Source organism: Gekko japonicus, unplaced genomic scaffold (assembly GCF_001447785.1).
Source record: "Gekko japonicus isolate JY-2015 unplaced genomic scaffold, Gekko_japonicus_V1.1 scaffold934, whole genome shotgun sequence".
NCBI classification, from domain to species: domain Eukaryota; kingdom Metazoa; phylum Chordata; class Lepidosauria; order Squamata; family Gekkonidae; genus Gekko; species Gekko japonicus.
This window is the reverse complement of record NW_015177036.1, coordinates 388,893-401,558: the sequence shown is the minus strand read 5'-3', so window position 1 is coordinate 401,558 and position 12,666 is coordinate 388,893. Positions and strand designations below refer to the sequence as shown.

General features: G+C 43.7%; 1 protein-coding gene across 1 annotated transcript in view; it reads right to left on the bottom strand.

Moving 5' to 3' along the window:
- The window catches only part of PLB1 (phospholipase B1), a 23,960-nt gene extending 14,247 nt beyond the window's left edge, over positions 1 to 9,713 (bottom strand). The window contains exons 1-5 of the mRNA XM_015427968.1: positions 9,625 to 9,713; positions 9,027 to 9,092; positions 5,534 to 5,628; positions 4,582 to 4,663; positions 2,208 to 2,312 (exon numbers count right to left, since the gene is read on the bottom strand). Of these exons, the coding sequence (XP_015283454.1) occupies positions 2,208 to 2,312; positions 4,582 to 4,663; positions 5,534 to 5,628; positions 9,027 to 9,092; positions 9,625 to 9,690 (414 nt within the window). The 5' untranslated portion in view covers positions 9,691 to 9,713. The remainder of the gene's footprint in view (positions 1 to 2,207; positions 2,313 to 4,581; positions 4,664 to 5,533; positions 5,629 to 9,026; positions 9,093 to 9,624) is intronic.
- Between the last annotated feature and the right edge of the window lie 2,953 nt (positions 9,714 to 12,666).

Below are 12,666 nucleotides of genomic sequence, written 5' to 3'. Positions count from 1 at the left end.
ACAACCCAAGAAACCAAGGCAATGGCAAACCAACTTGAACCACTTGAGCAAAAAAACACAATGTTGCAAGATCAACAAAACCAATTTCAAAGGACAGAATCAAAGCCTAACCAAAATGGCAAGCTGATTACCAAGCTTTGGGAAGACACAGACACATGGTAAAAACAAAGAAGAAGAAAAAAACAGTCCTGGGAGCCTTAAAATGCTGGCTCCTGATAGCCCCAGTAATTCCCAAATATTTCCACAATTTTTGGGAACCCATTTCCCAGTATCCCATAAAATCCTGGATACCATCTGGAGACCTGACTACATCAAGAAAATGCCAATAAGGTATTTTTTAGATATATATTCAGACAGGATATATCCAAATGCACAGCCTTAATTGCACATACAGCAATAACTCATTTAAAGGAGATACAGGGCATGTGTAATGCTTCATCATGTGTTTTTCTTGTTTACTCATCATTGGGGTACCCTTGGTCTCTCTCTTGTGGATTGGCCTGTCTTGGCTGACAAGAGTACCAGACACCAGAGAGAGTCATGTGCTGCATTCAGCAATTTGAGACAGAGTCTCCTATGGAAGGCAACTTTTCATTCTCTTGGTTTGAATGGGCAAAGAAGAAACAGCATACAACTTTCACACACACACCCCTTCCCCATCTCTCCCTGTGCTGGATGGTGACTGTGAAGTACAGTGCCCCTTCCCGGAAGAGAGAGAAGCAGTTTCCAAGCAAGACTCAGCCATGCAGTTTGCATTCATAATCTGATTATGGAAAGGGAGGTGGTGAAAACTAGTCTGAGTTGCCAGTTGGCCCCCCCTAGTCTGTGGAGTTAAACAGCAAGCGTGAATCTAACAATTCAAATGTTCATGCTGGAAGAAACAGCATACAACTTTCACACACACACCCCTTCCCCATCTCTCCCTGTGCTGGATGGTGACTGTGAAGTACAGTGCCCCTTCCCGGAAGAGAGAGAGGCAGTTTCCAAGCAAGACTCAGCCATGCAGTTTGCATTCATAATCTGATTATGGAAAGGGAGGTGGTGAAATCTAGTCTGAGTTGCCAGTTGGCCCTCCCTAGTCTGTGGAGTTAAACAGCAAGCATGAATCTAACAATTCAAAGGTTCACGCTGACATTTATCTTAAGACACAGATGTTGCATTTTATGATGAACTGAATATCCAAAATGTGCCCTGAATTTTTAGCATATGTTTCAGATTTTCTTTATATGCACATTGTTCTGTCCAAGTCAAGCCACATCAGGTCAGCCCAAACAAGTCTCTGGACCTGCTCTTGGGAACAAGACACTGAGCTGTTCGTGAACTGCTTTTTATTAAGTGTGTCTGCTGCCTAGGCTGCCATAGCCCAAACCACCTTGATCTGGAATGAACAAAATAAAACCATAAACTGTAACTGTTGCTGGAAAGATCCAGGGTTAGTGACAGCCACCATGCCCCCCCATTTCCTTTGGGGCCATAGGAAATTGGGGCTGGGGAGGGTGTTCCCTGATGGGGGCAGGTGAAGGGAGTCTGACTGCAAGGTACCCTTGTTTCCTGAGCAGTAAAGGTAAAGAGGGCAGTGCTCATCTCCGTTTCCAAGCCGAAGAGCCAGTGCTGTCCGAAGACATTTCTGCAGTCATGTGGCTGGCACGACTAAAGGCCAAGGCACGCAGAACACGGTTACTTTTCCACTGAAGCGGTACCTATTTATCTACTTGCAATGTCTTGTTTTCGAACTGCTAGGCTGGCAGGAGCTGGGGCCAGAGACGGGAGCTAATTCCATCACGCAGCACTAGAGTCTCAAACTGCCAAACTACAGACCTTCTGGACTGCAGCTGAGCATCGGAGAATATAATTTGCCCCTCCCCCAGTATGGTTGCCAAGTGCAATCCACTTAATTTGTCCTGTAGAACAAAATGCGAACCACTGACACCTGGTCGGCTTTGTATCTGCAGCGCTCCATTCCATCATTTAAAAAGACATAACATTCATTTTTTTGTGTTAGTCATGCTTGGGTGTGACAAAGAGACAGACATTTGGGAACGGACTATTCTGTCTAGAGACAGAGAGGTATTTTGCAGAATCCCTTCCATGCAAGTCAATGCACAATATCATGATGATGATGTAATCCTTATCCTGTATATCTTACCAACTACTACAACATCCTGACACAAAGCTTTGAATACTGCAGGTAGCAAATGATGACTTACTCTGTCCAGTGGCATGTTGGTATTTCGGAGAAATGGCTGCACAACAATGGCAAAATCTTCCCGCTTGTCATAGCGACCACCATTGATCATCATTGTGCTTCTCTCCTGTTTGAGAATGGGAGGTACACCATGAAAATGTCTGTCTATCTCTTCGAGTGAGAAACAGCCCTTGGATGTGACAACACAGGGGCCTTTCTCCATTTTTCTCTCCAGTGTATAACTGTTAATTCAAAGCAATCAGACTAAAGGAAGGTAGTGACAAGATGGCCATAGAGTGAGGAGAAGGAGAGCAGGCCAAGAATAACGCAACCACTTTAACAGGCATCAGTGTGGGAGTTGTGTTGTCTCAGTTTCTGTAATGGGAGAATTACTTACATAGGATCAAGCAGGAAAGGAGATGGTATTTTATTAGGTCCTTGCAGATCATACAGGAAGCTTATAAATCTAGCTCCCTCACTGTCACCATCATCACATCTCAGATTTCTACACTGCTTCTCTGCAAGGCATTTGAAGTAGTTAACCATGAAACCACTGAACGTGTATAAAAATACAAAATCACAGCACTATCAGTTAGTAAGACTAATTTTAAAAAACTGTAATAATGTAAGATGGAGCAGATCTATTCTCTCTTGCACCGGATTGCAAGACTAGATCTAATGGGTGGAAATGGTCTACTGTTTGGCAGCAGTCCCGTGTTTTCTAAGATCCAAAGAGTATATCACATAAGAACAGGAGGAAAATGTCCACAGACATGCCTGCCAGCTCTAGTACGGGAAATTTCTGGAGATTTGGGGGTGATGCTCCATTGGGATTGCGATGCCATGGACTCTGCCCTCTGATGCTGCCGTTTCCTCCAAGGGAACTGAGCTCTGTATTCTAGAGATCGGTTGTAACTCCAGGAGAACACCATTCCCCCTTGGAGGTTGGGAACGCTATCTCCCTTATATATAAAAGCCGAATGGTGGTGGCACTTCTCTAGAACATTGCACACGCTCTGGAATTGGTTGGCGCCCTGGTGTGTCACTCAGAATCTGTCCCTATCCACTGGCTGCATTGCTTGAGTCTTGCCTCCAACATTCTAAACAGTTTGCTGTTCCTCTCCCCCCCCCCCTAGCCAGTCAGAACACAGAGGTTATTTGCATATGTAGCCTCATTGGCCTTTGCCTCGGAACACAGAGGTCGTTTGCATATGCGACTTGATTGGCTTTTGCCTCTAACATTCTAAACAGTTTGCTGTTCTGAGGTAAAATGTGTCCAATCTCCAGGTGAGGGCTGGAGATCACTCAGAATTACAACTGCTTTCCAGATGGCAGAGATCAGTTCCCCTGGAGAAAATGGTGGGCTCTGTATCCTTATATGCTGCTGAGGTGGCCCCCGTATGACAGCCAATGTGACGTAGCAGTCAGGGCTTCAGAACATGGGAGAGGCTGCAGGTGTGTGTGTGGGGGTGGAAAGCTGAAGAGTGAGGGGGAAATAAAGGTAGGTTGATGATTGGCTGGGCAGGAGATAGGGTTGCCAACTCCAGGTGGGAAATTCCTGGAGAAGTGAGGGATGGAGCCTGGAGAGGGTGAGGTTTCAGGAGGCGTGGGACCTTGGACAGGTACAAAGCCATAGACTCCACCCTCCAAACCAACCATTCCCTTTTGGGGAACCATCATTGCCAATCTCCAGGTGAGGGCTGGAGATCACTCAAAATTACAACTGTTCTTTAGGTAGCAGAGATCAGTTCCTCTGGAGAAAATGGTGGACTCCGTGTCATTATACCCTGCTGAGGTTGCCACAGCAAATTGACACTGAGTGTCCAAGGCCGGGACACCCGCCCAGAGCCTCTTTCTAGAGGCCGTTGTATTTATTTCCACAATGGGCCTTTTTCCTAGTTCTGTAATAAAACAATTCCAGTTCTGCTCAGTAGTGGTTGTGCCCAGCTGCAGTCACAATCAAGGGCAAATGCCTTCCAGAAGAGATCTGTCTTCACTATTTTTATAAGGCAGAAAGGGTCAAGAGAGGCCACACTGGTAGGGTTACCAGGTGTTCTCTTTTAAGAGGACATATCCTCTTTTTTGGTGTCTGTCCTCTTTTGGGCTCTATTTAAAAAACTAATGAAAACCTCTAGTTAGAAAAAGGATCACGTAGTAGGTTATGTGGAAGACCTCTATCTGAGATCCTGGAAAGCTGATGCTAGTCAAAGTAGACAACATTGATCTTAATAGACCAATGATTTAACACAGGGTAAGATGGCTTTATGTGTTCAGATGAGGTCATACTACCAGTCTCTACTGAAACCTGAATTCAAACCTCAAATACTTTCACTATGGTGACACACAGAATTCCCATCGGGGATGCAAAGGTCTAAACCAATAGGTCCTTGCTTTACCTGGAAGTCTCTGTTCACTCTTTGCATTTCTTGCAGTTCGAAGGGATTTGCCTGAGGGTTTAGAAAGCATGGACATAGGCTTCTGAAAGACAGCAATGCCCAAATCAACAGCAGTCCAAGATAGATGGCACAGTTCAGTTAACAAGAAATTAATAAGAAAAGAATTACTAGAGCATGATCTATGTCCCAAAATCAGTTCCCATGTTTGTGCAACCTGTGTAAACCTGGAATACACAGGGATTTCAGATTTTTAAATTTACTATGGTGTAATAATGAACTAATCAGAAGCATTTGTTTAGGCCTAATAAGGCCTAAGGCATTTTATCCTAAGATGCTGTTCTATCCGTGCAATTGCATTTCTTCTGTTTTCAGGACAGGTGAGACTTGAATTTGGTAATTCCCCGCCTCCTGCTACAGACTCCCATTTCCTCACCCCACTCTGTGCCTTGTGGTCCACTACCCTTCAGGAGCCCTTTTCCAGGGGCACAAAAGGATACAGTGGGAAGGGGGCGATGGAGAAATTGGTGGATGAGCTCATGATGTGCTTTCTGCAATCAAATTTTACATAGAGGAGATACTGCAGTCAGGACTCCACATGCTCCTCATACTGGCTAACATGCAAAAATCCAGCCGTGTTCAGTCATTGTGGATGAGACTTTACTCTGTTACTAACATCTGGACAGAAAACAGGGGACCCAAAACTAATCTCACTTAATTGGTTGCAACTCCAATGGAAATCAATGCCGGCTGCTCCTATATGAGTAAAAGAAAAACTGAACCCAATATCCTCATTATAATTAGAGCATCGGCTGCCTCACAGCTCCAAAGTTCAATAATATCCAACAGGGGACAGGTTTTAAAGTCCATAGCAGCTGCTTTATGAGTAACAAGGATATCGATTAGCCCTAAAAATAGCATTCAGTAGAGACCAACATATGATCTGTTCACTTACATCCCTGAAAGAACACATCCGGATGCTTCCCATTCTATCTGACGCAGCCCAGTGAGCTCCATTATCTCTACCACGTTGACAAAGGCCCGAGGGAGCTGTAGGGATTATAAGAACAAGATATATGGATGCACAAATCACAGTCTTCATGCAATTGGCAAGGAAATATGGAAAGGCTAGTGACAATTGACCAATGTACTTTGTTGGTATAATATAGGGCTGCCAAATGCCCCCGGGGAGCAGATTTCCCCCGCTTTCGAGCCCCGATTTCCGCCCCCGTGGAATCGGGGCCCGGGGGAAACCCCACCCCAGTGTGCACGTCACCCGGATGTGACGTCACACGCTGGGGCGGGGCCACAGCCATTTGAGAGGAAAACATGTTTTCCTCTATGTTTTCCCCTCAAATGGCTGTGGCCCCGCCCCGGCGTGTGACGTCACATCCGGGTGACGTAGATGCGGCGCGGGAGATGGCCAGCGATCCCCCGCCGAGGAGGTAAGAGAGATTTGGCAACCCTAGTATAATATAAAATAGTACATTACAGCCAAAACTGCAGGCAGGGAACAGGAGGCCTCTAGAATGCCTAGCTGTATACATCTAGAATTTAAACTAAATTTAATTGTCTTGTTTAGTAATTATTAATAGAGAACAAAGAAATACTCTGAGCTTTGTCACAAACTTCTAGAATTAAATCTTGACCAGGATATTTTTTTTGCCATAGATGTTCATGGCCCAACAGCCAAAAACAGAACAGGGTGCATCCATATAATTAGGTTTTGAGTTCTAATTATGATACGGGGTTTAAATTATTATCCAGAGTCCAGACAATTATCACTTTCAGAATTTTACAGTCCAAACTTCCTTTGCTGCAGTTTCATAACCAGTTCAGCTGATTTCCCCCAGTGTTACAATGCTAGAAAGCCACTTGAGACATGTGAAAAACTAGCATTGCCATTGAAAGAAAAGATGCTCAGTGTTAGAACATATGCTTTGCTTGCAGAAAGTTCTAGGTTCAATCCCTACCACTTACAGTTAAGGGATCACAATGATGTGGAAGATCTCCAGCTGAGGCCCTGGAGAGCCACAGCCAGCCAAAGCATACAATAATGAACTTGATATACTAATGGTTTGCCTTACTTTAAGGCAACATCATCTGATCTTCGTCCTTATTGAGCTATTGCCTGAGAGAATAGGTGGAAGCACTTTACCTGAGAAAGGGGGGGGGGAACCATCCAACCATCTTCACCTTTGCCAGTGGCAATGGGGACTGCTGGCACTAAGGCATGTGGGTGTTACTCAGAGAAAATCCCCTCCCAGCACCCAGAAACCCAGAAGGAGGGCTTCCTCTCTTAAGATAAGCAACAGACATTTCTCCCAAGGGAACCTAGTCTATACACATATTTTAATAGCTACTGTCCTGCCCCCCCAAGCAACATGGCACTTGAAATCATTGCTTAGAAATGCTATACTACTTTGAAGAAAAACAGTTTGAGGATTGTTTATGGGTATGTGTGCATGACATGCCAAGAATCCAGCACGAGGGATGTTTTTCTCAGAAGGCATAATTTCAAACCTTTTGTCCTCTAGATGAATCCATTGACTGCGCCTGAATAATCTGATTTTTTAAAAATCTAATTTGAATTGAAAATGACCTGAGTTGATTCCCTATATTTTTCAAATATAGCCTCAGTTCCACTAGTTTGTTTTTTATTACCTCCTTCCCTTAGAAGGTCCTTAATGTGAGGCATCCTGTTCAACAAAGTCTGACATACTGGTTATTGTTACGTAGCCATCTCTATTCACCCTCTGGCTTTATGGCATGTAGGGAGATTTCAGGTTGGATTGCATGACTGGTAGGATCTGAGACTGTAATTTCAGTTTAGCCTGCTCCTTGTTTTGATGCATACAAGTCTTAACATTTATAGTTGAGTGCAGGGATCCCCAGTGTGGTGACCCACTTCCTTCATCCCCAAAACTGAAGAGCCAGTCCTGATTTCTGTCCACCTCAATGGAGTAGGAGGTGCTTCAGAACATCCCAGAAGGCAAAAATTTTGTGTTTGCAGAGAGCACCAATTCAAAAAATCTGCCTCCATAATAGGAGGATGCTTAGCTTGGAACTTCCCAAGATTTTGCAATCCTCAGGATCCATGGCCATCCCTGTTTTCAAAGTTCTGAAAGTGTCCACAGGCTCAATAAGATTTGGGATCTCTGCTTTAAAGACTGAAAATGGATGAAAGGGCATAAATGAAGATCAGCACACTATCAGAGCCGACAACTCCAGCCATCTGTTTGGCACTGGTGTTTCTCACAAGCAACCCATTGTTTTGTGCCAGAATCTATGGATCAAGTAATAATTATTAGGTAACGTGTTCCAGGGACTGAGCTCTGATTCAAATTAAGCCCTGCATAGTATAAATGTGTCAATTAAACTGCTAACCAATATTGCAGAATTATTAATGATCCTGTTGATGGGAGGAAGTCTTACAGTGTGTGAGGTAAGACGGCGAAGGCTTAGTGAGCAAGGAACACCAAAGCCTTACATTTGACACTGAACATATCACTTTTCATGCATTCCTATAATGACCATTTACATGAGAAGAGATTGCAGAGGAACTGGTTACCCACATACTTTCCCCCTAGGTATAACATTATGATTGAGAGCTTACATTCCCAAAGTGTCCTGCTCACATATTTGCCCCCAGTTCTGACACAACTAAAAGTGTTCCCATGGATCTCATGAATGCACACCATTATGTCAAAACTGATCCTTAGTAAGATTATATATGACTGATTTTTGTTAAGACACATTTAATCTCACCGCAAGAAACTCAAGGCAAAAACAAGGACTCAGATTAACAGGACATTTTGGAATGAGCGTGAAAGAAGCGGTATCTGAGACAAATGTTCTCAGGGTATCCAGATATTATCTTGTACAGGGGTTCAAGTACCAGATCTCCTGTCCCAAGCCACAGGTCCTAACCCCCTTTTTGCTTTCCACTGTGTTGCCACAGCCAGTACATCTACTCTCTTAACTGCTGTACAGATATCCACACGAAGGCACAATTAAAGCATAGAAGAGGATGGACAGTGTGCAGAACCAGCCACCTGCTGTTAGAAGCCATCCAACTGCCATCTGCTGCTAGAGGAAGAAGCTTTCAACCACACAGAGGTCTTGAGGGTACCAGCAGTAGAATCCTACAAGCTCTTCCTTTGGAGAAAGCCGCACTGAGTAGACCAGAGCAGGATTCTGAGTTAGCCTGCTTAGGATTGCTCTCCAAGTTATCTGAGATGAAGATAACTCTGCATTAAATTCTCACAATTTTCCTGGTTGCAAGTTATCAAAGTCATTTGATTACCCTTCATATGCGACTGTGCCAGTGTCAGCTATCTGAAAGAAGGGCTTGAATGAAACATGACCGTGGAAACTCTGTCAGGGGTGAGAAATATGTAAGCATGGCTGCTAAGGACTCAGCCTTCTAGAGTGTCTTAAAGTCTTACCTCTGCGTAAAGGATATCAAGGGAGTCTTGGAGGTGTTGTACATATTTTTCCACTGAATAAGTCTCCTGCAGAAAAGGAACACCAGGTTATCTATTTCCAGCAGCACATGAAAAGCTGTAAATGACAGCCACCCACCCCACCAAAGAAACCAGAGGGGCCCATTGCATAGCCTCTGACTCAAAGGTTCCACATGAGGACATGCCTTCTACTCGGGGTGATATTTTTGGAAGAAGGTATTGCTAAATTATTTTCCAGTTGCAGCATATGTATTACCTTGCATGTGGCTATTAGATTCTCTTACTCACACAACTGTATTTTGAAAACAGATATACACAGTCTGATATTTGAATCAGTTAAATCAGCAATATTTTACTTGTACTCATTTACGTCAAGAGGATTAAATCCTCTCTGTACTCTGATACTGGATCTGGGCGCAAGAACTGATATCAAGCTCACAGTGTAAAACAAGATTCAAAATTCTCCTTCTTATCAGTGAATACCTGAGCTGGCGACAGCGACAGACTTGAGGAAGTAGAGAGAGCCTCCCCAGGCCAAAGACTTCTCCTCCTCCTCCTCCTCACTGCCTTTGTTACCTACCTGTCTTTCTCCTCCATCTTTGCTGACAACCATGTGTGGTGAGAAATGTGGCTGTGTGTCACCCATGTCACCCCCACACTCTCCTTTGATTCATGTGTCCCCTGAGTGTTGTCTCCTTACCACAGGCAAAGGTGCAAGGTTGGAAACCACTAAGCGCTGGCAGAGGCGCTCAAGCAAAGGTCACTTCTTAAAATAAAGCTTATCTTTGTTAAGAAACAGCCAAGGTTTACCAGGCGAGTGACTAGCAAGACGCTATGCCAGCTGCCAACACAATACAATCCTATTTCCTAAATGCTGATAGTGAAAATAAAACATGCAAGCAAAGTGTCCCCCCCGCCCCCCCGAAAGCATGCAGAAAACGAAAGGCCTTCCGGGCTGAACTCCTAAAGTCTCTGGAGAGTAATGCCTCTCCTGATTCCTTCAAGAGCTAGCGAAGGTCTGTTGAAATTGAGCAGCATTTATACAAAATGATCAAAGGGTCCCCCAATAATTAAATTACATTTGTAAATCGACGTTTGATGTTGAGATTACAGACAGGAGATTGTTTCTCACATTCCAAAAATTACATTTTATTTACAGGACCAAAACACCTAAATTCTAAATGACAGTCCTTTGAGGATGTCTACGTCATTGTTTTTCCTGGTATTCCCAACACTGAAGATAGACCATTCTTTGATGTCATCTCTGAAATGGCAATGGGGTCTTTGATGTTATCTCTGAGATGGAAGTGTGGGTTTGAATCCCTGTATCTCAGGAGTCAGTTTGCTTTACGGATTGAAGTCTATCGCTGCCCAAATGGCCTTTCCTGTTAGATACATTTTATTGCCTAGGATATTGAGTCTCACACCTATGGTAATTTAATTTCATTCAAGTCCTGAGAATGGAATGTGTGAGCCTTTGCCTATATGACAGAGAGGGGTGTTTTGCCTGGAACAAAGGGTTTGCAAAGAATCATGGGGTTTGGTTCAGTGAAGCAGGCCAAGCCTGTCTGCTGTTTTGCCAGCAAAGACAGAGACAGATACATGGATTTTATAAACTATTTGGTTCATTTTCAAACCCAAACCTTCCATATTTCTAAAATTTCTTACCACACCATGCTGATCATGAGCAATGAGTAAGCAAGGCAGCCAATCTAGTTCTGCTTACTATGAGCAGGCCCAGGGTACAATGACCTAGTATGGTTTGTCAGATGGCCATTTGAGTTTCTTGGCATGCTATGCACATGAACAAGTAAATGGTCTCTCCTAACCCAATACAGATATAGGTGCAACACACACATGTTCAAAATAAATGCAATGTGAAAGAAAAAAAAATAGAACAAAAAAAACTGTACAGGAGGTAGCCCTTCATGACTAGGTTTGTCGCTCCTGGCTGGTTGGCAACTTGACATTGAAATAGTCTTAAGATCACCATAGCAACAGAAGTGTCATTGGACTATATTGGAAGAACATTCATTTCCAAATGATCAAATAAAAAGTGAAGCTGAATCTTACCACTTGCATACTAAGCCAACTGTACTTCCAGGGGGATGGTACATACCCTGTCTAAGCAATATTGACACAGATCATTGCGTCCAATTAAAATGGTGACTAGCTTCCAATCTTCCTTGTAGTTGATATCCTAGTGAGACAAGAGAAATAGAGCACAATATTGTAGAGCACTTGCTTGGAAGAGCTGAGAAAGGAATGAATGATATGGCTAAATGGGCTTCAGTCAGGCCCCATAGATTCTGCTGCCTGGAACTGTTGGAACTGTCTTGCAGCTGAATTATTACAGAGTATGGATAAGTTCATACAGAACACAACATTGTGGCTTAGTTTATGGTTAGTGCAATTGGCTGAACAGAGATCATTCCTCTAGGTATGGTTAATTAGGGAACGTTAAAACCAGGATCTGAAATCATGGTTTGAAATTGGTTTATTAAACATAAAAGGTCAAGGTAAAGGTTTCCCTTGCTCGAAAGCTAGTCTAGGGGGTGGTGCTCATCTCTGTTTCCAAGCCGAAGAGCCAGCGCTGTCCAAAGATGTTTCTGTGGTCATGGTGCCGGGATGACTTAATTGTGAGGGCCCCAGAACGCTGTTACCTTCCCACTGAAGCAGCACCTATTTATCTACTTGCAGTTTCTTGCTTTCAAACTGCTAGGTTGGCAGGAGTTGGGGCCAGAAATGGGAGCTCACTCTGTCAGGCAGCACCAGGGTCTCAAACTGCTGAACTACAGACCTTCCAGTCTGCAGCTCAGCATCTTAACCTCTGAGCCACAACAGCCCCTATTATTAAACATAGTGAGTCTCATCTATAGTTTTGTGAAGTCTACAAATGTACACACCTCAGTTTAGTCCTGGATTATTTGCTGGTGGCATTTTCACATGCTCCCAGGCTAAGGCAATAAAGCTAGCCCTTATGAAGACAAACCAGGATTTGATTGCTTGTCTAGCCCCAAACCTGGCATCATAGAGTATCTACTGTTAAAATAAACCATGTTTTCACATTCTGTCTACCAAGTCAATGCCTACATTGTAGAATACCAGGCAGAAGCACTTGAATACACAAATAATTCCCACTGAAGGGAAAAACCTGCTTGAGCGTGGATCCACAAGACAATGTTTCTCATGTGACACATGGCCATTTAAGTTACAAGCAAGTCGCATTGCCTGAAATGCCAAAACATCTTTTTCAAGGATATATTCCAAAAGCGGGAACTGGTATATGCTTGTTTGCATGATTATTGCCACATGAGGGGCTCAGTCTGAAAGAAGCAGCAGCCTGACCCCTGGTTTTCTTCATCTTTCCCTCCCTTTCCCAGATTTCCTTCATTTCGTCAGATACCGTCTGGATCACTTCCTCTGCACTACCCACAACCAAGTCTTTGGCTAACCCTTCCAATGATCTAATAAAGCAACATAACCTATGCAAATCAAACAGAAACACTTAATTCATACTACACCATGTAGACTGATTGTGAAATTTGAGTCTCCTTGGCGGAATGAGTAAGTCAGGGTCAGAGAAAATGCTGGGGTTTGGTTACAGCAATAGCACCTGAAC